At 38.5% G+C, this 24,941-nt stretch overlaps 2 protein-coding genes across 5 annotated transcripts in view; both read right to left on the bottom strand.

The window, feature by feature from the left end:
* Positions 1-17,038, bottom strand: part of CUNH18orf54 (chromosome unknown C18orf54 homolog) — a 53,495-nt gene extending 36,457 nt beyond the window's left edge. For 2 of the 3 annotated variants that reach the window (XR_004768323.1, XM_035440069.1), the window contains exons 1-7: positions 16,900-17,038; positions 14,847-15,166; positions 13,097-13,888; positions 12,680-12,830; positions 9,619-9,721; positions 3,564-3,695; positions 1,152-1,222 (exon numbers count right to left, since the gene is read on the bottom strand). Coding sequence is in view for 1 of the 3 variants with exons in the window: in XM_035440069.1 (XP_035295960.1) it covers positions 1,152-1,222; positions 3,564-3,695; positions 9,619-9,721; positions 12,680-12,830; positions 13,097-13,888; positions 14,847-15,129 (1,532 nt within the window). In the remaining 2 variants the exon portion in view is untranslated. Of the gene's footprint in view, positions 1-1,151; positions 1,223-3,563; positions 3,696-9,618; positions 9,722-12,679; positions 12,831-13,096; positions 13,889-14,846; positions 15,167-16,899 lie in introns of those variants that run through there. The other variant, XM_027402646.2, reaches the window with a different exon arrangement.
* Positions 17,039-21,073: 4,035 nt separating this feature from the next.
* The window catches only part of Poli (DNA polymerase iota), a 37,060-nt gene continuing 33,192 nt past the window's right edge, over positions 21,074-24,941 (bottom strand). The window contains exon 10 of one of the 2 annotated variants that reach the window (XM_027402642.2): positions 21,074-23,757. In XM_027402642.2, the coding sequence (XP_027258443.1) occupies positions 23,641-23,757 (117 nt within the window). In that variant the 3' untranslated portion in view covers positions 21,074-23,640. The remainder of the gene's footprint in view (positions 23,758-24,941) is intronic. The other variant, XM_035440068.1, reaches the window with a different exon arrangement.

Below are 24,941 nucleotides of genomic sequence, written 5' to 3'. Positions count from 1 at the left end.
ACTCAGGATTAAGAGGTAAACAGATCTCTCTATGAGTTCAAGGCCACCCAGATCTACATAAGAGTAAATCAGTCTAAAAGAGAATTATAGCTCACACCTTTAGTCCCAGCACTAGAGAGTTATATATGGCAGGAGCAAGGTCTCAGTAGCAGGCACTCATTCTCCAGCCACACTGAGAATTCTCCAGCCATACTGAGGAAAGGCAGCAGGATCAGACCATTCAGCCTGAGGTAGTGGTAGGAGCTAGTGACCCACTACTTTGCTTTTCTGTTCTTCAGCTTGAAGTTTGAACCCCAATATCTGTCTCTGGGTCATTTATTTATTCATGTTACAAAGTATCTTTTACATATGTATTTGTGTGTATGTACATGCATGTGAGTGTAAGCATGCCCCTAGCACTTGTGTAGAAGTCAGAGAACAATTTGCAAGACTAGGTTCTGTCCTTCACTACATGGGTCCCAGGAACTGAAATCAGATCATCAGACTTGGCAGTAAGTGCTTTTACCCACTGAATCATCTAGCCAGCCTCACGTATGTTAAGTAATGATGCATTTATGACTAGATGGGCTCATTTCATAACAAATTATTGTTATATCTACAAGAGTTTTATTCTGAAATGAAAAGAGAAACAGCCAGGCATATGCATTACATTTTAAAGAATATCTTTTTAGTCCTTAGGACTATTTAAATAGGAAGTGGTACAGGTTAAAGAGAAAGCAGTGTTCTTAAAAAATAATGCATTCCATGAATAAGGAAGACAATCAGTGTTGACCTGTGGCCTCCACATGCACGCACACACACCATATAAGCACACACTCCAGATTTTTGTTTTGTTTTGTTTTGTTTTTTGTTTTTTCGAGACAGGGTTTCTCTGCGTAGCTTTGGAGCCTATCCTCGCTCTGGAGATCAGGCTGGCCTCGAACTCACAGAGATCTGCCTGCCTCTGCCTCCCGAGTACTGGGATTAAAGGCGTGCACCACAAATGCCCGGCCACACTCCACATTTTAAAATAAATTTTAAAAACAATATGCTACAAGAAGCTTAAATATGCCTGCCATACATTTACTCTTAGAACTACTGAATTCCTCCCTGATTTTTGTCAAAGGAATGACTGAAATAGATGTTTGTTCATATCAGTAAAGAATACTTACGTTTGAAGAGACCTAGTAATAGGAATCATATTTTCCTTTAATTGTAATGTAGAAAAATCATCCTCTGACACCTATTTTTAAAAACAAAAAAAAATTAAATTGTTATGCCAAATTATTTTTGGAGAACAATTAGTACTTTCATTTTTTATTCATTCTAAAACTACAACTACTTAGACTCAGTTCTTCTAAAATATGCTTCTAAGCATGCACAATTTAAAGAATCTTACTTTAGCTTGAAATTACATCTTCACAGGAAAGGAAAGGACAAGAACTCCTGAGCAAATTGGAAGCATGGGGTGGAGGAGTAGGAAAAAGAGAAGGGAACCAGTATAGGTTTAAAGAGAAATCTGACACCTGGAAAATGTTCATAGATCCACAAAGATAACCCCAACTAAGAATCTAGGCAGTAGTGGAGAGGCCACCTTTGATGTCCTTCCCCTGTAATAAAACTGATGACTACCTTAATTGCCATCCTAGAGCCTTCATCCAGTAGCTGATAGAAGCAGAAGCAGACACCTACAGCTAAGCTCTGAGCCATACTCCTGGAATCCAGTTGTTCAGAGTGAATGGGGATGAGCAAAGCAGTCAAGACTGTGCAGGAGAAACCTACAGAAACAGCTGACCTGACCTATTGAGAGCACAAGGACCTCAGTTGTAAAGCTGGGGAACCAACACTGGACTGAACCAAGCCCTCTGAATGTGGGTGCCAGTTAGGAGGCCTGGGCAGTCTATGGGACCTCTAACAGTGGAACCAGTATTTATACCTAGTGCACAAATGGACTTTGGCAGCCCATTCCCTATAGAGCGATACTGTTTCAGCCCAGATACATGGAGGAGGGCCCAGACCCATCCCCAAATGATATGACAGACTTTGATGAAGTCCTTGGGGAGAGAGTGGGGATGAGTTGGGGGGATCAGTGGGGAGCATAAGAGGATGGGAGATTGATATGTAAAATAAGACTTTCTAAATTAAAACAATGAAATTACTTTTCACATAAGAGGTTATGTGTCAATAATGTTTAAAAGAGTTAGTGAAGGATGGGTTACACTATACCTTAATGCTATGATTAGAGCACCAGGAGAAAAAAAATGAATACTGTAATTTAAACAAATAGGTTGGGATACTAACGCTGATTTATAAAATTACACTCAGGAAGGATAAGTTCAAATTAGCCACTATCTAACTATGGTGGTAATAGTTAATAATGTATTATAGGCTTGAAATTTTCAAGGAGATTCTAAATGTTCTCATGATAAAAAAAAAAAAAATACCTATAGAAGGTGGTATATACCAATTAGCTTGACTTAGCTATTACATAATCTATACCTATTTAAGGTATTGTATTACATAAGAAATATCAAAATTTTTGTCACAAGAAAGAAAATAAAACTGAAAGTAAAAAGGTTAATTGGTTTATATTCATGTCCCACTTGTTAGTAAGTGGCAGTTAGAGTTCACTGCCAGGAGATATAGCAGAATATAAACTCTATGGTCCTGTACTTTGAAAATTCATCCTCTACAGAAAGCATGAAGCAGGAACAATTTTTCAAAATTTCTAAGAAATACATAAATTTTTTAAAAAATTGTTATCCTGGGAAGTGCCAATAAACACATGGTAACAAAAATGAATTTGCTTTTCTGAAGTAGAAAGGTGGAGAAGTCTAACAGTGAGACCATTTTCTGGTTTTGTATTTGTAAGAAGCCAGACAGATTAATTCTGCAGGATATTTAAACATGGCATTGGTGCCTCTTTCATACTATAACGGTGGCAGCAGCAGCATCTCTAAACAGGATGCTGGACTTGTAAACATAAAATAAGCAGAACAAAATAGCTCAGAAGCAGAAAAAAAGAGAACCACTTTCAAAGTCTAATACCAGGTGTGAGTAAAAATTTCTTAAAAAATCTATAATTATAACACAATTCTTCAACATTACTATGGTGGCATGCTTATTTACATGTTACTAGAGGTAGGTCTAAAACAATCTGATGAAATCTGTTAGTTTGAATATGAATGCTCCTATAGCTCAAGTGTTGATCCTCAACCAGGAACACTATTTTGATAAGTTGTAGGAACTGAGAGACAGGACCTAACTGAAGGAAGTTGCTCACTGGGGCCTGCCTTCAAAGGTTACACTTGGTCTCCAGTCCCTTCCTGATTCTTTTGCCTTAGTAGAATCATGAGATGCACAGCCCCTCCCCATCCTACTCCCTAACACCATGCTCCTGATTCCTTGATGTTCTGCCCATCATGGGCCCAGAATCAGTGGAGCCAAAGATTATGAACTAAAAGCTCTGAAACTACAAGTCAAAATAAATCATGTTTATGTTATATATCATGCCACTGTGATGAGAAAAATAACATACAATTTTAGATAAAATTGTACATATCAATTCTTAAGTTCATGCTTACTTGTATAAACTCTTCTTCTGGATCTGTATTTTTATTCTGATTAAAACTTTCTTGTACTGCTTGAAGGTTAAATAACATTTGTTTCAAGGCTTCAACAGGACCATGATGTTTGCCTCCAGATAGGGTAGAGCTCTAAAGTTAAATGAGATGATAAAATTAAACTATTCAAGTATAAAAAGAAAAAAGTACATTGTTTGTATAATATTCCTCAACAAAGAATTAATGCAAAAACCCAGACAGTGTATTAAAATTGGTGTTTTTAAAAATCAAATCTGTTGTTATCTGTGATCTCACCTAGCACTGGACTCTGAAAGCTGCTCAACCAGCCAAAAAAGATGTGCCTACCAGTATAGTAGCACCATGACTGCTACAGGATAGTGCTTTCTGACTGGATTTGAGGAATGTGCCACAGAAGGGAATTTTATGATGTCTGGTCAGCAGCCCATGGCTAGGGGAGGTCACAGTTCTAAAGCAGAACTTTACTATTGTTATTCTGCTAAGTGGTCAAGCTGTCTAAATTGCTTTCTACACATTTATATTTATAAGCTAAGACCTGAGCTGCTCTCGGCCTTGGCAGTGCAGCTTCTTTTCTCAGTGGACAGTATAGTCAATGGAGAGATGTGAAACTAGTTAAAATGATGAGAATACAAGAGTGAATTCTCAGACATCTATAGTAGTGCCACATGGCTAAGGGAACACCATGGGAGAGGAAACAAAGAGCTGAAGGAAAGGGAGGTGTGCTGTGCTGTCCTCTGGAGCTCACAACAGTTCTGGTTCCATGTACCAGAGCTAGAGAAGAAGAAGGAGACAACATCCCAGCATAGATGACATAAACGATCTCCAGGCCCCATCCTTTACTGAAGAGTGACCAGAAGTTGATAGTTTCTAGGAAAGGAAGATTCACTCTCTTTTAAGGATGTGGCCATTGGTAGGTTTCTCTGCTCCAGTGGATGATGTCACACCCATCACATATGGACAGCACTAACTGAATTTAGTGTTACTGAAACAAACAACAATAACAACAAAAGAAAACAAGACACGAAGCTGAGAGGGGCACATGTTGGGGGCATATGGGAGGATTTGGAGGGTGAAAGTATTTCATTATATATATATAAAATTCTCAAAGAAAAAGTGTGTGTGTGTGTGTGTGTGTGTGTGTGTGTGTTGTGTGTTGGCTAACTACTCCTAGGCATGGGCCTGACTTGGAGTGTTGTTGATACAACCAGTATCACTCCACTGGCGAAGACCAATCAAAGAAAATATTCTTAAAAATCAAAGCTACTAACTTACCACCTCTCCATACCTAGTCTCCAGGTGAATATAAATAGTAATAAGCAGCTTAGCATATTCCTCCTAATACTTGATATTTTAAAATTAATATTATATATTTACTTAACATCTTAAAACCACAGCTTTTGGACAAAAATGTCTTCAGAATCCAGGTAAACCAAAATGTTCTTTTCAAAGAAATTAGTTACCAACTGAGTGAGAACTAGATTTCAAATAAATCTTTCTCAATACACTTTCATGTATGCTTTCACTGGTCTGGATAAAAGAAAGAGGAAACCTTACTCACTGGCTTTTGAAAATGTACCAATTTTGCAGTCACTATGTAAATGGAACGATTAGTCCTCAAAAACTGAAAAAAGAACTACCATATGACCCAGCTACTACTCTTGTTTTATACCCAAAGAACTACAAAACATGCCACAGAGACACTTGCACATTCATGTGTACTTCCCTACTATTCATAATGGCCAGGAAATGGAAGCAACCTTGATGTCCAGCAACAGTTGAATATATAAAGAAAATGTGGTAAATAAACACAACAAAAGTTTATTCAGGCACAAAGAAAGAAATCACATTTACAAGAAAATGAATGAAACTGGAAATCATGTAGAGTAAAATGAGCTGAACTCAGAAACACTACCTTTCCTCTTATATAGACCTGTGTTCAATTATACATGTGAGTGTATATGTGTGTGCATGCATGTGTATACATTTTCATACAGAGATGCTTTCTTTTTACCTCTTTAGAGCCTTCCACTTAAAGACCTAACAACCAAATGTGCTAATTTTACATGTATTCAAAGAGCATGACAGTACTTAAGTATACAGGGTAGTCAATTCTTTGAAGATAGTCATAAGGATATTTAATTTATTCATCTATTTGGGAATTTATACCTTATGATGGCCTGGAACTCACAATCCTACTTCCACCTTCTGAGTGCCGCTGGCTCATGGCATTTCTTAGGAGGTTCCTAAAGAAGCTATTTCACAGTTACAGAAAACATATTCCTTTCATCAGGAGGTGGGGAGAGGAATGGGTAGTTAGTGCTTAAAAGGCAATGAGATTTAGTTTGGGGAGATGAAAAAGTTCTGGACACAGTTATTGGTGATGGTTGCAATAATATCAAGTTATTAAAAATGTCACTGAACTATATACTTAAAAATGAATGGCATTTTATGTCAAGTATACTTAACTACAATAAGAAACAGCTCAGAAAAAGCAACAGTTAAAGATTCAGTTAGACTGGCCAGGTGTTGGTGGCACACGCCTTTAATCCCAGCACTTGGGAGGCAGAGGCAGGCGGATCTCTGTGAGTTCGAGGCCAGCCTGGTCTCCAGAGCGAGTGCCAGGATAGGCTCCAAAGCTATACAGAGAAACTCTGTCTCGAAAAACTAAAAAAAAAAAGATTCAGTTAGGCTGAACATCAGTACTCATCATTCAATATTCTGACACCTATCACTGAAATCTAATAGTGAATGTCTCTGAGAAGATCATTTTTGTTCCTCCGATCCAGCCATGTTTCACACATTCAAAAAACTAATTAAACCTCTTCTAAGTAGCATACTAAAAGATGCCTCCATGTGAGCTGATTATGGAGAAGTATCAGAACAAGAAAAAAACAGGCCCTATCCCAAGGAGAACAAAGACTGGCCTATGGAAACTGAGAAAATAAGACAGGACAGCTAAGCAGTGCAGAGAAACAGAAAGGTAATTCAGTGGAAAGAAATAAGCCAAGCCCAACAGCCCTCTGGTAACTAGTAGGAAACAGAAGCTTCATCACAAGGTAAGTGAGGTAATCCTAGTGAACATGGACAAGCTTGCTTATCCATGAGATCAGATCACAGTTCTCTCAAGCTACCGAAATGGCTAGAAGTTTTAACTTCTTTTTTGACTTCTCTATTAGGCTTGAGGAGCGATGGAGAGCATCCCTGCTACACTGACATCTTGAGAGGCTACTAGTCTTAGGCATTTTTTTTGTTGTTGCATTGTTACCATGACCAAGGCAACTTATAAAAGAAAGCATTTGTCTGGGCTTACAGTTTCAGAGGGTTAGAGCCCATGACAGTAGCAAGAATAGATGGGAATTCACATCTTAATCTACAAGTAGGATGCAGAGAGGAAACACACTAGGAATGGCACAAGTCTTTTGAAACCTCAAAGCCCAAGAGTAAAATGACACACTTCCTCAACAAGTCTATACCTCCTAATCCTTCCCAGGCAGTTCTGTCAGCTGAGGACCAAGAACTCAACCATATGAAAATGTGGGGGCCATTATCATTCCAACTGCCATAGCACCTATTTGTTTAAAGTGCGAGCCTAAATTCAACCTGCTGCTGAAATAGATACTGGGAGAATTTTATGGAGAATAAGAGGCCTAGACACTACTAAACCACATACATAAATAAGTAAATAAATAGACAGACAGACAGATAAGATGCAGACATCAGCTGGGTACAGGGGGAAGGAGAGCCATCCTAAGTAGCTTCATCAATGAGAAAAATACTGGAATCTGATAGTCAAGAGTCTGAGGTTAGCAAGTGTAACTCTGAAGTGGTGAGATTTACTGCTGAACTCTGAAGTTCTAGCAAACTAATAATATACAGTCACATCCCTTTAACAGAATGGTTAATGTTTAAGAGTTTATAAAAGCAACAGCTCACATGAATCTTGTTGCCTTCTCTCTGTACTGAAAAAATATTTGATACTTCCTTCCCAGCTAGAATATTAGACACTTTGAGTCAGAAGAACTTAGAGCGGGCAAATGTACCTAACAAATAGACTGCAGATCTAAGTATGGGCAGCAGAAGCCAGGTGTTAGTGGCCCATGCCTTTAATCCCAGCACTCTGGAGGCAGAGGCAGGCAGATCTCTGTGAGTTTGAGATTAGCATGGTCTACAAGAGCTAGTTCCAGGACAGCCTCCAAAGCCACAGAGAAACCCTGTCTCAGAGGTAAAAAAAAAAAAAAAAAAGTATGGGCAGCAGAGGTCCTGGTGCACAACACATGACAGCTCTAGTAGACATCCCACTCTTATTCAACACAAGCTCAGTACCAGTCCAATCAGGAAAGATGCTAAGAGTCCAGAGTTCAGATGACCCTCTACCCACATACAGAGCTGACAGTCTCCAATATCTGACCGCCAGAAAGCCATTCCAAATGCAAATTTATTTTCTCTTTCCTCCTTCCCTTTCTCTTCTTTCCCTTCCTTTTTTGCGCCACGTTTCCTTTCTCTTTGTACTATTCATTAGCTATTCCTTTTACTTTATGTTTCTATTTTTTACTCTCCTCAATATACTTACCTAGTTTTACTTATAATATTTTTTTCAGAGAAAAGGTTTTTGGGGGGTTTTTTGCCTCATGTTTCCCCTTTATATGTTTAGTACAATTTTGACTTTATATTGGTTTTGTTTTATTTTATTAAGAAAAGCATTTAATACTTTTATTGTTTTTGTTCTATATTATACTTGTCTAATTTTAGTTATGAAGTTCTTCATTATTGGGAAATAATCTTCATTTTTTCTTCTATTATTTTTTTAATCTCTTGAACTTTTCTCTCTCCTTCCAAAACACTCTTCTCTACTCCTCTACTTACTTTTCCTGCCCAATATTTTACCTTGCTTCTTCCCTTGCCCCTCACTCATTTGCTACCTCTATACTTTAAGTAATTTGTGGCCTAAGAACACACTCCACATAATTACTAGTGACAAACTAATGGGCTTTAGTCAATTTAACCTGTATTCCTCTATCTTGGATTGCTTAATATTGGTGATGCTACAATGCTGTGTCCTAACAACTTAGTGCTACTGGTGAGGGATGGGAGTTTCCTCAAAACTGAAGCATTTCCTCCCGGAGAGAGAGGAGACTCAGGAGACTCAGGAGGTTAAAACACAAACAAAAAAATCACATGTGTGGAAAAACAGAACCTTGGAAGCCAGTCCAAGATAAAAGGGAAGGCATGAGCATCTCTACAGTAAAGGAAACGGATACCAAGCAAAGAGACAGAGTATGGATAGTAAAGTACTATCTAGGATCTGCCCAAACTTTAAAAATTGTCCTAACATTTGTTTCTCTACCAGTGTTCCTTTACTAAATAATGTCATTACCTAGCTGCTTGTGTAGACTATCTTGGATTCCTTCAAGACACATCTCAATTGCTGGCCACCTCCAATGTGCCCATTCTACTCAAATCATTACCATACTTTTCTGCAGATTGCAATGGTCTCCTGCATGAGTTCTCTACTCCTTCTCTAGTGTCTCATTGCATTTTCTATTTCATAAATCTCCTAGCCATGTAGCTGACTTTTTACCATTCTTTTGTTTGCTTCTTCTGATGGAGCTACACTGACTCATTCTGATAATCCTTGAACGTGTCAGTCATACTCATACTTTTAATTCAAATCATATATCATTTCTTAAATGCATGCATGTATATTTGTATTTGTAAGACATATAAATGGACTTTGTAAAATAAGGTAACAATTTAAATTATTATGGTATGTATACTATTGAAGAACTGACGCTCCTTTATGTTTTCCAGGGGTGGAGGTAGGGGGACACAATGTAACAACAGTTCGAGCTGCATGTATAATTCAACTCTAGTTTCTTGTACTTTAGAATACTAAAAATAATTAGTCATGGTTTTGTGGGTATGCTGGGGGGAAATGGATTTGGGAACTTTTTGTTGTTTTAAAATAATAAAAAACAGAAATCAGTATCCACAAATTGACAACGGACTTTCTTTCACTATAAAGAGTAACTTTACTCACCTGGTTCTCATCATTTAAAGAGTCTTCAAGAATCTCATCAATACATTGCGTCCCGGAACTTTGCTGAGGACTGTCATCAGCATTAACAGGTACAGGAGATTTGCTAAACAGGTTTTAAAGGATACAAGCAGTAATTAAATTCTCAACGATTAAAAAGCAGGCATTATATAAAACAAGAGAGGATGTTGAGACAGCGCAGCAGTTCAAAGCACTTGCTATGATTGCAGAGGACCCACATCATGGGGCTCATAGCCACTTGGAACTCCAGTGCCAGCATATCACCCTCTTGTGGCTTCCACAACACTGGAACTGCACACAGGCACACACTTAACAATCTGAAGTTGTGAACAAAAAATTAATGTTACAGATACAACTCATATTAAAGTTATGTATTAAGTCCCCCATCTTATCCCTACACCAGTATCAGAATTCAGCAGTCGTGTACTCCTTGCTTCTCCTTTCCAGCTTTACAGACAATACATATATAAAGTAAACTACTACTCTTCAACTGACTCTCCCAGCTATAGGTAGCTTCAGAAGTTCATGTGCTTGACAAGTACATTTTCTCCAAGTAAATATTGGGAAAGCTGAGAGTGTAGCTCAGTGGCAGAGTCCTAACCTAGCATCAGGAGGCTCTGAGTTCAATTCCCCATGACATGCATACACGCCAAAGAAGTTACTATCTAATGATAATCAGAAAACTCAAAAACTCAGCAGAGCCTTTACTTCAGTGACAATTTTATGTTCTCCAACTTCTAGACAAGACAAACCCACCTCCAGAACTGCTATTGACACAGGGAAAAACTGAGAAAAAAAAAAAAAAAAAAAAACTTAATTTTAAAATCTATGTCCTGGGGCTGGAGAGATGGCTTAGAGGTTAAGAGCACTGGCTACTCTTCCAGAGGTCCTGAGTTCAATTCCTAGCAGCCACATGGCGGCTCACAACCATGTGAGATCTGGTGGGATCTGGTGCCCTCTTCTGGGCTGTAGGCATACAGGCATAGCACGTAATAAATAAGTAAATCTTAAAAAAAAAAAATCCAAATCCCAAACTGAAAATTCTAATCCCAGTCCCACCTCCATATGACTTCAAGTAATTTGCCTGTTTAATCCTGAGTATCATCTACATTATCCTTATTTCATGGAGGTACTCTAAAATAACTAATACTTTATGTGCCTTATATACTCAGTAGTCACTGCTTTCTTGATGTTCTGAAAAGCAAAGTACTCACAAGAAATAAAACATTCCGAAATTTAAATTCTACTTGTCAAAGAAATAAATGAAATTATCCTATTTCTTTAAATATCACTATAAAGTTATACTTCTAATTTAAAAACACAATATGCAGTAATCTTTACTTAAAATTCAAATACTGCATGCCTATTGTTTTCTTTGTAAGAAGCACTTCCTTGTTGATATATCTAACTTATACTTTGCTATAAGCTTTTTCTCAGTCTGGGTAGTCTTTTCACTCACCATTCAACAGTACAGTTTTAGATACTGTTTAAAATATAATTAGTTGATTTTGATTATGTTCGTGTGTGTGTGTGTGTGTGTGTGTGTGTGTGTGTGTGTGTGTGTGTGTTTTTGTGAGTGTTTGGACGTGTTTGGCCCATGATCAATCTCATAAGCACTCAGCTATTATTATCTATCTTATTTTTGAAGGTCTCTCACTGAACCATGGTTTTCCAAATCAGCAAGACTAGTTTGCCTATAAACCCAGAGATCCTCTTATCTGCCCCATGCCCTGGGATTACAGGTGCACACCACCATACCCGGCTTCTTACATGGGTGCTACAGTTCCATACTCAAGTCCTGTGCAAGCACTTCACCAACTGACCCATCTCTCCAGCATCTACATTCTACCTTTTAGAACACTAAATGCAAAACACATACGGTAAATACATTCAAAAAATTCTATTCTTAATCAGCTCCAATATTTATTCCTCATTTTGGTCTCAACTGAAAACAAAGCATTGTATCTATTCTTTACTAACACAAAGACTAATTGACTAGGAAATGAGAAAAATGAAGGAAGTTAACATTAAATAAGATAGTTATAAATTCCTTTTGAAAAAGATAATGTTGAAATAAAACTAAAAGGAGAAAATAGTTTTATGAGTAATCACCCTCGGTCAGAAACTAGCCTGAGTACTTCCATTTTCAAATCAATTGAACGTTTTAACAACCCTATCATTTCTCCTTCTTCAAAATATGAAGAGCTTACACTGGTATCAAAGGAAACAGTAAGAGATGAGATGGGATGACAGTCACCGTTTGTATCCCAAATTGAAGTATTTAACTGAGAAACAACAGTAAAGAACCCACATACTCAGCCAGCTGATAGAGGAGGGTTGAGACCTGAAGGCCAGCCTAAGCTACAGAGTATGACACTGTCGCAAAAAAAAAAAAAAAAAAAAGGAAAAAGGATCCAGGAATTCCAGAAGACAATCTACTAAGACACAGAACAGATACCAAAACTGTGTTTCTGGTGAATCCAGATAGAGTAAATACACTAATGAAAAACTTCCTTATATAAGCGCTGATCAACACCCTGCTCATCTTAGGTGTGTAGGCACTTTTCGAATTATTCCCAAAAATAGTGTCATGGGAAAACTGAGCATACAAATGAAAAGAACACTCCAAACTACAACAGACCATATCTAAGAATGTATCGTCATCTCATGAGAGCAGTGACTTAAAAATAACAAGTGTTGGGAAGACTTAGTATTTAAAAAGTAATGAGAATTCAGTAATACTACTCCAATTGCAAAAGAATTTTTGTCAAGTTCCATTATATATACACACATATAGTTATATACAATCATATATACACACAATTCAAAATTCAACAGTAAAACAAAATGAACATGTAGCATGTATTTTATGAATACATATGAAACATTACACCATCTTGTATTAACAAATGAAAAGTACAACTCAAACAATATGAAAGCTGGATCATATCACTGTTAATTATTATTAAATTATGTGGAAAGCAAATCTGATGTGGACACAGCACTTTTTCATTTGGTGCACTAAACAATGTCACTTACTTACAAAGTAACGGGGACATTTTCCCATGATCGTTCTGCTTCAAGCTTGTCTAAGGAACAAGGGCTGTCATCCTTCTCCACAGGCTTTGCTAAGTCTTCAGTAGACTGCCTGAGATTCTTTTTGGCCTTCAGGATAAGCAATTCAATTTTGTCACCTAATTTTAAAAACACTCTTTAAGAAAAAAGCAGAAGCCTCAAGACATCTCACAGTCAACAGGAAATAAAGTATTTGGAATGTGTACATATACGACAGCAAATTAGGACAGAGTAAGATACTTTAAATAAGGAAACAGAGTACTACTATAGCTTTAAAGTGCTCATCATTCACATTATAAAAATGCTATTACATCATAATACTTGGACAAAGTATGTTAAAGTTTAACATATCCTTCGTTTTAAAAGACTAAAAACAAAATATTACCACAGAATGGCTTTGGGGATTGTCCTGGGAGAAGTAGATTCTCACAATGACACTGGCCATTTTCAGAATCACATTTACATTGGTTAACTAATCCTTTATTCTCGATGAAGGAATCTGTAAAGTTTACAGGTTGAAAAGAATATTCAAAACCATCTACTTCATTTGTAAGCTGAGTAGTTCTTTGTTTCTGGTAACTATGCACAGGGGAATATTCATCTTCATTAAGTAATTTAGAAACACTTTGATTATTTGCATCAGGTAGCAAGTCTTGATTGTGAAGCCAAATTGGATACTTAAAATCTGGTATACTAGTTACCCCTGAGATATTAAGATCGGATTTCTGGCTAGTGAGCCATCTTGGATAATTCATTTCAGGACCATAGTTTGAACTGTCCTTGAAAGATGATTCTTTAGGAATGGATAAAGATGATTCCAAAACACGTTTATTATTTCTATTCACAGGTTTTAGGGTTCCGGGCCTACCACATTTCTTTCCATTTACATTTGAATATACATCACAAGTAACTACATTATCCTTGCTCTTGGGAGTAGAGTCTATATGAAAATTTGGTTTCTTTTTAATGTCCGATGATGAATCCTGTCTTTCAATGTATTTCTTGTTTTTCTCACTTGGTCGGTGACCAGGTATAACAGAAGTGAAGGAAAAAGATCCATCTGCTGGAAGTCTTAACAAATCATCAGTTGTTAGGCTAATGGAGTCCATATCATTAATAGTTTCTCTTCTATAGCATAAAGAGTTTAAGTGCTGTTTGTGATCAAGATTTTCAAAAGCTGAAAAGCAAAGCATAATTCTGATTACTTTCTTTATCATATGTAATAGTCAACAGTAAATGAGAATTAAAAATTTAAGAATCTTTTCGGTGCTTTCCCTTTATTATTAGTTTTGAATGGAAATATTAAACATACAAAGTGGTAAACATAAAACATCCTTTTTCATACCTCTTCAGTGTTTAATTTCTATATATATCTCAATCAGCTGACATGGTATGTGTTCTGTAACTTACTGTTTCTCAACTTTCCAAATGAGGACATTCCTTTCACATTAATACAATCACAGTAAGGCTGATTACTGAAAACTGAATACCACATAAGGAGAAGTGTGCTATTAAACCAAGTGGAAACACAATTTGCTTCCTCTATCCTAGTCACCCTGCAATGCCATGGCCACACAGAGAATGCTTCCCTAGGTCTCTTCTTGAATATACCACCCACATCTTTCCCACTCCATATTCTTCTGCACGTGTTCAGTGGAGTGTTTGTCAAACACTCATTTTTCTAGACTGGTCTTCATGAAAGCTTTATTAGGGACAGACTCTTAATACATTGTGACTATTGATCCATAGAATACAAATGATTAGAAAAAAACAATATTCCTTTCTGACCAGCTGAAACTGAGCAAGCATAAACTCAGAATGATTGGGATTATTTAGGCATTAGCTTGTTAAGACAACAATAGCAATATTCTTTCCATTGTGCCACAGAAAAAAGGCTTAAGAGTTTAGGATCGGCCACTTTTGATTATATTTACTGGTGTCCTCTCCAAGGTCAAAAGATCTTAACTAAAAAAATCCCTGGGATCGTGACAAGTATGCAGTCCATTTTAGAACATATCAAGACTTCAGCAATATAAGTTATCTTTATTCAAATCCAACTTTATAAGGCACATCTCTCTAATATGTTAAACACTGGACACAAAAGATTACAAGAAAGACTAAAGACTAAAGCATACCATTGTTTGGTTTATGCACATAGCTGGAAAATCGTAGCATATTACCAGACTCTTCATCAATGTTCACTCTGCCAGTGTTTGCTCCTGAATGTTCTCTGCTTAAATCAAAATCATCAATATAGGCCTGTAAAGCCTCAGAAGCAGAACTGTACAATTTGTCCTTATAATGAAAAGAGCTATTAGAGCTGGAGGAACTACCACCACTTAGGCTGCAGCTTGCCAGGAGAGAAGTTACTGAAGATTCCCGGGAACAAACTCTGTGTTTTGTGTTTGATTTTGCCATGGTTTTCTCAAAACAAGTTATTCATTTCCATTAAATACTGCAATACAAAAGCAAAATGTTACAGTGCCAATGGATAATGACTAAGCAATAAAAACAAATGTGTAAATAAAATTGTCATTAATAAAACTATCAACAATAAGTTTTCCTATTTAAGCACTGAATGTTTTCTATAATCTTTACTGTTAATCACTTCATGAATGATTTAGAAAAAAAACTTGAATACCTACTATGTGCTTGGAAATACATATACAAAAATTTTCTCAACATATACACAGAATAACAAGGAAAAAGTACTCACTTTTTAAAAGTCCTAAAACTACTAATGGACAGTTCTTTTTATTATGGTAATATATTCTATGACATCACAATACCTATCATTCTCCAACAGATAGTATATCTTTAAGACTTATATGCCTACTGCCATACATTCCAGATAGCAGGTAGTCAATTTTTATGCCATCAAATAAAGCATCAGAAACAAGAAAGAACAAGGAATGACAGTCACCAATATGAAATTTAGCCAACTCTTTCCCCCCCAAAAAATAACTATAGAGAACAAAATAATACTTACCTACAAAAAATTTAATGGACAAATCTTATTTCAGAAAGGGCTAGCTATAAGCCTTTTTTTTTTTTTTTTAATAAGAATGTCCTCTTGACCTTCATATCCTTGGTACTTTTAATTCTTTTCTAATTTTTTAAACCTTATTTTACGTGTACAGGTTTTGTGCCTACATGTATGTCTGTGTACTACATGTGTTCCTGGTGCCCAGGAAGGCCAGAAAGGGTTGCAGATCCCCTGGAACTACAGCCACAGATATTTGTGAGCCACATGTGGGTGCCAGGAATTGAACCTGGGTCCTTTGGAAGAGCAGCCAGTACTTTTAATCAGTTCGTTTCTCCAGCTCCTGTATTTTTAATTCTTAAATAGATTCAGTTCACCTTTCTTAAACAAGTTTTAACTGGTTTGGAAATTCATTTAATATATTCAACTTTCTGTTTTTCTAGTAAAATTGAGAGAACTCAGCATAGCAGTAAGAGTATATTTGTAAACAAGAATAGAACAGACAGGTATTAAATCAGAGCATAATAGTTATTGAGAATTGAAGTATTTTCTGTACTAAAAATTCACACATAGGATTGACACAGGCTATGATGTTGCAAGGTCAAACATTTAATTCTGGCGATGACTTGGAAAATTTTTATTTAATGTAATACTAGCAATGACAAATATGACTTTAAAATATAACAACTTCTCTAATTAAATATGAGTCAGAGGGCTGAAGTAGCTCCTGCCTGTATTCCTAGCACTTAGGGGCTGAGGAAGTAGCATTGGTTAACAACAACAAAATATAATATTCGTAGTTGCTCAACACCCTGCTATTGATTTTTCTTTAAAGAAGAACTAGGCAAAGTCAGTTTTATGCTTTCTTTATCCTTCTTACGAATCTTTAAATTAGCTCAACTAAATCCGCTTGAGTACCATATATGTCTTATCAGAATACAAATTAGGCTGCCAATTCTACACAAAACCCCAAGAAAAAGGAAAATCTTCAAAGGGAAAGCTGTTGGATTTAGTTCTCAGTGGGTGGCTGAGGGTTAGCCCCATTTACATGACAAAGAAAGAAAACCCGAAATTCTTCGGCAAAGTTTTCAAGCCTGTGCAAAACAATTACCAACACACTTTAATCGTTTATACCTCCCCTTCCATTTCAAGCCACAGGACTGTTTCCAATTATATGTAACTTAAGCAAATCCCATATATCTTACCATCCCCTTCCGCCAGCGCGTCGGTTTGAAACCTCCAAAATGAAATCTATCGTGTTGAATGGCAAACTTAGGGCAAGAAATTGCAAGCCCCTTGAGATTCCAAACACAGATTATTTGGGCCAAGAGTGCAAAGGAAGTTGCACTGGAAGCTAACTCTAGATCGCTCTGGAAGTTAAGAACAACTCCTGGAAACCCCAGCTCTGAGAGTTCTGAAGCGTGGAAGCCAGGGCCGGCTTAGTCTGCGGAGGGAACGTCGATGGACCGGGAACACGGTGACTTTCGCGGACCTTGGGCTGCACAGAGGTGGCCCATCGGTGTCTGCGGGGTGGCAGAGTCCCTGTAGGTCACGGTCACAGACATGGCCTTCAGTGAGTATATTCATCCTGCCGAGACCGAGTGGACGCTGCGTGACAGCGTCCTCCGAACCTCAAGCCCCCGCCCCGAACCCGCAGCCCCGAGCCTCGCCGGGACCCCTCGGCCACCTCACCCCGGGACGACCCCATTCTTCTTCCATAGAGTCCCCTCCCTAGGGCGGATCCTCTCCTCCGTCCCGCTGGGGAAGGATGCTCGACAGCTCACCGGGACACTTTTTAAAGCGCACACTTCCAGACCCTCGGTCGAAAGCCCAGGCCCTTCGCAAACCGGACAAGGCGACAAAGCATCTCTGAACCGGACACCGCCCTCCTCGGGACCGCTATTCCCTCAGCGGCCACAGGCCAGCTCACGCCCGCGCTCGCATTCAAACCGAACCAACATGGCGCCGCCGGCCCGCGGGGCGCATGCGTAGCACTAGGCTCGGGGAGATTGGCGGGGGCGCTCGAGAGCCCCGTACAGAATTCCGAGGTCAAAGGGCGCTGAGGGGCATTAGATCGCAGCTCGGGGGAGGTGGGGTTCCTCCCTTGTCTTTTCTCTGAGCTGGATAGAAAGGTTCTAGACTCCATCCAGGGTCCACGCCATCCTCACCCCAGCCACTGCTCTTCTCCACCACTCAGCACGACTGGCCGGCTGGGCTCCCTGGGCTGTGGGAGGGAACTGGGCTATAAGAGACTTGGAGGCGCCCTCGGTACCGTTTCCCCTTCCGAGAGCCAGATCCTCAGGCCAAGACTTTCCCTTGAGCTTTGCGCGGCTTCAGAGCATCACCTCCCAAGATAGGTACCAAGTCAATTACGGGCACTCTGCCATTATGCTCTTCCTCGGCCACCATCCCCATCCGGCCCCAGAGCTCTGACCCTCCTGGGCCTCCACCCATCTTCAACACGCTGCAGATTCAGGACTGGGGAAGGAAGTCGGATGGACCTGTGCTGGGATTTAACAAACTCTTTGGGGACCTTGATTCTCAGGAAAGAATGGCAGTGACCCAACATGGATTAGGGACCCGGTCGGGAAATTCTACAAACATAAAGATCACTAGCTTGTGTGAACCTGTCTATCAGGCTGGGACAGGATACGAGGGGGGAAGAATCAAGTTGCCACCGAGTGCTCTATCAATAAAGATGCTGTCTCAAAATTGGTCTGTTTGTTTTCCACTGACCCTATGGCTGAAGACATCCTTGACTTGCATCTGAATACTTTCTAGTTATCCAATGTTACATCATCAGGTAATAGAAGTATAATATGGCTGTGCCCTGTACCTTTTACCATCCCTGGCCTTCTAAACTTTACCTTCCTGTTTCTCTTAGCAAATGAAATTGTCAGATTGTCAGTGGTTCATTAAACACACATTATGAAAATGTGAAATGCTTTTAAAATAAAAAATGCAACCCATGCAGAAACTTAAGGCTAGTGATAAATGCCAATAATTGTGAAATAGCTAGACCAATATTAAGTGAGTAACTGAAAAATAAAAGCCTGTGTTTTTTAGGCTTTTATTAGGACAAGCCCATATTGGAGACCAGCCAAATTATGTTTATGCATGGCCTTAATAAACCTATATTCTTTAAAAACCTAAATTTTGTCTTTAAAGGTTTTTCATAAGCAATAGCTTGTATGTTTCTTGGCTTTGGGAAGTGGCTAGGTGGTAGAACACTTAAGGTGATAAATTCAATTCCCACACTGGAAAAAAAAAAAAAAAACAGTACTTTTCAACTACTTGGTAGTGGTTTGAATAAGAATGGCCCCAGAGGCTCAGATGTTTGAATACTTGGTCTCCATTTGGTAGAACTATTTGGGAAGGATTAGGAGGTATAGCCCTGATGGAGGAGATGTGTCACTGGGGGGTGGGTTTTGAGGCTTCAAAAGGGTTGTGCCGTTTTCAGTGTGTGTGTGTGTGTGTGTGTGTGTGTGTGTGTGTGTGTGTGTGTCCAACTCTGGAGCTCACAGCTGTTCTTGCCACCATGCCTTTGCTAGGTCATGGTGGACTCAAATCTTCTGAAACCATAAACTCCAAATTAAATGCTTTCTTTTACAAGTGGCCTTGGTCCTGGTGTATCACATCAATAATTTTATCTCAGCAATAGAGAAGTAAGACCTCTTAGGTCTTAGGAATGTGTTTTTACTCAAGATATAAATGTTAATGAAGGACAATATGGAGCTGCAAAAGAATTTATAAAATATGTTGACCTAAGTCATGCATCAAAATAATTCTGCCTCCACTTTATCCCCTTACAGGTTAACAGATATGGAGATCTCCACCAGGATTTGGAGAATAGTTGTCAATGGCACTGAAGTTCTGGACTAGGTTTGTTACGAAAGGTAAAGAAACCAGGAGTCTAAAATGGCTTTTCTTTTCTTTTTTCTTTTCTTTTTTTTTTTTTTTTTTTTTTTTTTTTTTTTTTGAGACAGGGTTTCTCTGTGGCTTTGGCTTTGGAGGCTATCCTTTGGAATTAGCTCTTGTAAACCAGGCTGGTCTTGCACTCATAGAGATCCTCCTGCTTCTGCCTCTCGAGTGCTGGGATTAAAGGTGTGAGCTACCACCTCCCGGCTCTAAAATGGCTTTTCTAATATTAAAAATATCACCTAGTTGTTCTGCCTTTCTAGGAAACTAAGTAAGAGAATACAAATTTGTGATCCAGCCCAGAGTGTTTTAGGTGAGAGCTAAGGGTCTTCTAAGTGTCATGTTGCCTCTATGTTAAGCTGAATTAATGTGCTTAGGAGCCAGTTATTTGAAGAACTTTTTAATGATGGTTCTAACTATTCATTATAAGAAACTAACCTTCTTTGAGCACCTTGAACAAAACCTCTCACTGCTGAAGCATGTTTGCATATAATTATTCTGTTAGCCTCTTTGGATCCCCATGCATATTATTACCTCCTTTTTATAAACGAGGGAAGTTGAAATTCAAAGCTGAGGCATTTTGCCAGCTTTTGTGTCAGAGTTGGGCTTTGAACCTACATATGTTACCATGTTCTTTGTAACACCTCTCTGGCTCCCCTAACTGAAAACTGGTTGGTGGGCTGAAGGATCAATGATGTCCTAGCTGCCAGAACACATTCACCACAGGTACAGTATCATTACTGTTTTTGCTATACTTACAGTTGTACTTAGTCCCTTTGGGAAACTACTGCATATGACCATAGACTAAGTGGTTTATGAATAGCAAATGTTGATTTCTCGCAGTTGTGGAGGCTGTAAGTCTGACCAGAATGCCATAGTGTTTGGTTTCTGATCAGGGCACTCTTCTGGAATGCAGACTGCTACTTTGTAACTGTGTCCTCAGGGCAGAGGTGGCAAATAAGCTGTCTGAAGTCACTTAGAAAGACACTAATCCTATCCATGAAGTCTCTGCCCTCATGACCTAATTGCCACCCAATTTCAGGCTGTGAATGTGGTGGGACGAAAACAGTCATTGGTAGTACTTTCTAGCAATGATCTCTCCTAGTACTTAGTAGGAGAGATCTAGTAAATGTGTTTAAACTGAATTGCTTGGATTATGATCTTGTCTGAATAGTTTGCATTTAAGTAAAGGATTCATTGAAGCAATCTTTCATGAATTTTCCAAGGAGAGGAAATGCCAGGACCTTGAGATAGGAAGGTTCTTGGTTGTATTTGAAGAACATCTAGGAGATTTTGGCTAAGTGGAAGATGACTGATGGGCATATGCCTGAAGAGGAAATCATGTATGGCCTCTGCCACTCACTTTAACAAGGTTAATTCCATGAGCACATGGCGAACAGAGTGTGATACATCATAAAGAAAAAAAGAAGAAATTTTTAGAAATAATGGTTTATTGAACAACTATAATATGCCATGCTCTGGGCATTTGTTTAACACATTTAGGACTTTATTTAACACATTGACACTACAGGATGTTATGTACATCCTAATTTTACATCAAGAAGAAAATAAGAAATAGAAACATTACATACCATACTTCACACAGGGCAAAGATCCAGTTTCATCCAGGTCCTTGATTCCAAAGTCTGGCTTTTTACATGATAGCACATTTTCCCATTTGGAGAAAGGTGTGTGGATGCAAGTGCAAGTTTTCTAGATCAGCTAAGTCTGTGGTATGTCAGTAGGGGGTTGTCTTGACTAATTGATATGGGAAGACCTAGGCTATTGTGGGCACCACCATTCCTTTAGCCTGCTTTTGTCATGGACATTTTTTCCTTCACTTTGAATTATGATATACCCAGATAGTTTGGCTGGGTATATTAGACTAGGCTGACAATTGTGAACTTTTAAAGTCTGAAAGACACCAGTCCCATCCCTTTTTGGTTTGGATTGAAAATCAGTTGTTTTGATGACCTGCCTTAGTATGTGACTTATCCTTCTCTTTCACAAATTCTGATATACTCTCTTTGTTCTGTAAATTTAGGTTTTAACTATAATGATTTAGGGAGTTTCTTTTTCTGGTTCTGTCAATTTGGTGTTCTGTGTGCCTCTTGTATTTGGATAGGCTTCTCTTTCCCTATTTCAGAATTTCTGCTATGATTTTATTAAAAATATTTTATATGTCTTTTGAATGAAATTCTTCTCTTTCTTGTATGGCTATAATTCATAGGCTTACCTTTTCAAAAACTCCCAAATTTCTTGTATAATCTAGTCATACAGTTTTAAACTTTTACTATTCACTTTGATTGGGTGATCCAATCCTATATTTTATCTTCATATCCTGATTATTTTCTTTTTCACATGATCCATTGTATTGACAAAGCTTTCAACTATACTTTTATTTATCTACTGTATTTTTCATTTCTATCCTCATTTGATCTGAGTTTTTCTCAGAATTCCTATGTCTCCATTAAATCCTACTTTTGTGTTATGAATTGACTTCATTATTTCATTCAGCTGTCAATATTCTCTTGGTAAATATGGAATTCCTGAGGTGTTTTACCATATTTATAGTCATTCTCTTAAATCCTGTATCTGGAATTTCATCTAAGTAATTTTAATTGTGGATCACTACTGTGTAATTGTTAATGTTTGGAGGTGTCAGGTTGTCTTGGCTTCATGTTACTTATGTTTTCTCATTGGAGTCAACCTATCTTGAATTAGAACATTGGCTAAGGTTTTTGTTGTTGTTCTAATTCTTTCTACCTTTCTTCTGTTCCTGGGTCTATATGCAGTGTTTGAGGGAGACTAAACCATAGTACAGTTGTGGTGATGTTTTTATCTGTTAGACTTGTGTTTCAGCACAGGACTCTATCTGTAGTCTGCCCTGTGGGTTAAGTACTACCTACAACACATTGATATCCAGTAGTTAACCACTCTGAAAGTAGACTAACAAAACAACCCTTGATAAATACTGATTAATTTGAGGAATGAAGATACCCTGATAGTACTGTATAGACTAATATGTTAGTATGAATAATTGACAAAGAAAAAAAGAAAGAAAAAAAAAGGCCATCACTCACAATACTAGTGATAGGTACTAGGTTGTTAGGTGGGAAGTTGAGGAGAGTACACAGGAGTGGGAATGATCGAAGTAAAGGAAAAATGGTGTACGTATGTGGGGAATATGTACTCATATATCATAAACCAGGCCAGCCTCTGGACTTCAAGAGAAGTTGAATAAGAAGAATGCATACAGAGGAAGAGCAAGGACTTAAAAAGGAAGAGGGTGTGGGGTAGTAAAAGATTCAAACAGTGGGTGGCAGTATTGTCCTGCTACAAGACCTACTGAACTGCTGCAGCTAAGAATAACTAATAGAGAAGGAGGGCTGGGTGGAGTTGTAGGCTATGAAAGGATTGGTGAAAGAACAGTTTCATTCTCACAGCCTTAGGAGCACCTGGTGGCTGCAAGGTGCCCAAAGCACTGTTAGTTCCACAACTCATCTTTTTAGTGCACATTTGTGTTTCTTATTGGGAAAGATGTCTGCTCAGTTTATTGGCCCGTGTGTTGCAGTTTTTAATACAGGCTAGCTACTAACAGTGTGCAGTATAGCTGGCCAATGTTCTCTTGCTCTGTAGGCTGCAGTTCTTTCTGTTGGTTGGTTTCCTTCATTGTGCAGTAGCTTTTTATCTGTATGTCAGTGCTATCTATGGCTGTTTACTATGCTGTCAGGCTTTGAGTCATATATCTCCATCCTGAAGTGTTTTTCTTTACCATTTTCAGAGTGTCATGTCTTACATTAAGGTTTTTGATCTAGTTTGAATTGATTTTTGTACAAGGTGAGAGACACAGTCCCAATTTCATTTGTCTGCAGACTAATAGTCTGCTTGTCCAGCGCCATTTATTTAAAGGCTATCCTTTTTCACATGTATATTTTAATTAATCTTATTAATTTAGATTGGATTACTCTTTTGATTAGTTTAATTAATAGTTGGCCAATCTTATTCATCTGATGAATTCTCTGCCCCTACCGCCCCCTCCATCCCCAGGTTGCTGAGCCATTCACATTTGCTGGTGAATTTCTTGTCTCCTCTTGCAGTTGGTGGTCCCATGGTGCCTGGATTAGATTCCTGTCTGCCCTAGACTGTGATAGAAAAGGAGGATTGTGAGCACTGGTAACCTCCCATTCAGATCGGCATGCCCCTCCTCTGTCACTTCCCTGACCTCTGCCTGGTGTGGATTCCCAGAAGGTGCAGCTGCTAATGCTGGGTCCCTGCAGCACTTACCTCTGCAGTCACAAGCACAAAGCTGCCTCACTAATCTTGTTTTTAATAGGACTGTATTGTTAAAACAGACTAGAGAAGGGTCATTGGTATCAAGTTTGGATCCATGTAAAAGCCCTGTGTAAGCAAACACGCACAGAGATGAGTAGTGGGCTGTTATTAGGTGCTTGCGGCTACCCTGCTACCGCTGCCATCTCCCAGTGGATTATGTGAATGGCTCCTGGGCTCTGTTCTTCCTCAGCTGCATCCCATTGTTCACCCAGTGCCCTAAGCAGAGTCTTAAAATATAACTCAGATTTTGTCACTCACCTTCATGAAATCCTTTAGAGGATTTCTTTCAACCTAAAATAAGATCCAAACATTTTACCATGACCTCCAAGTCACTCCCAGGCTGTCTTTTCCTGTCACTTCACCTCTTTATCCCTCTATTACATCCTCGAGAGATCTGTTGTCAAATACCCTGCACTGATCCCACAGAGCCTTCATGGTTCCTTTTTTGCTTGGCACACTTTTGCCCATAGCTCTCCAAAGCCGATGTCAGTTTTGATTGTCAGGTTCGTGACTTCACTATCTCATCTTGAGAATGACCTTCCTGCCTACCAGGTCAAATGTCCTACATGTACAGTCCCTGTTTAACTAACTATTCTGCAGTTGTAACCTTCATAGGTGACACTATATGGAATTTATTTTTTAATTCATCATGTGTGTCTTATTAGAATATGAAATGATGTGAACTGAAACTTGAATGGGAATGAGCCTAGAAACAAGTCACCCTTGTTTTTTGTGGTGTCCCTATACCAGAACACTGCCTGCCATATAGACACGTGGCATATTTATTTAGTGACTATACAGACTTTAGTTATGTTGATTACCAAACAGTAAGTGAAATATAAGTGCATTATGAAAGTGATATAACTGGGTGGTGGTGGCTCATGCCTTTAATCCCAGCACTTGGAAGGCAGAGACAGGCTGATGTCTGTGAGTTCAAGGTCAAGCTAGTCTACAAAACAAGTTCCAAGACAGTTGGATCAGTTACACAGAGAAA

Source organism: Cricetulus griseus, chromosome 2, assembly GCF_003668045.3.
Source record: "Cricetulus griseus strain 17A/GY chromosome 2, alternate assembly CriGri-PICRH-1.0, whole genome shotgun sequence".
Taxonomy (NCBI): Eukaryota; Metazoa; Chordata; class Mammalia; order Rodentia; family Cricetidae; genus Cricetulus; species Cricetulus griseus.
The sequence above is the reverse complement of the archived record's forward strand: the minus strand, read 5'-3'. Positions and strand labels throughout refer to the sequence as shown.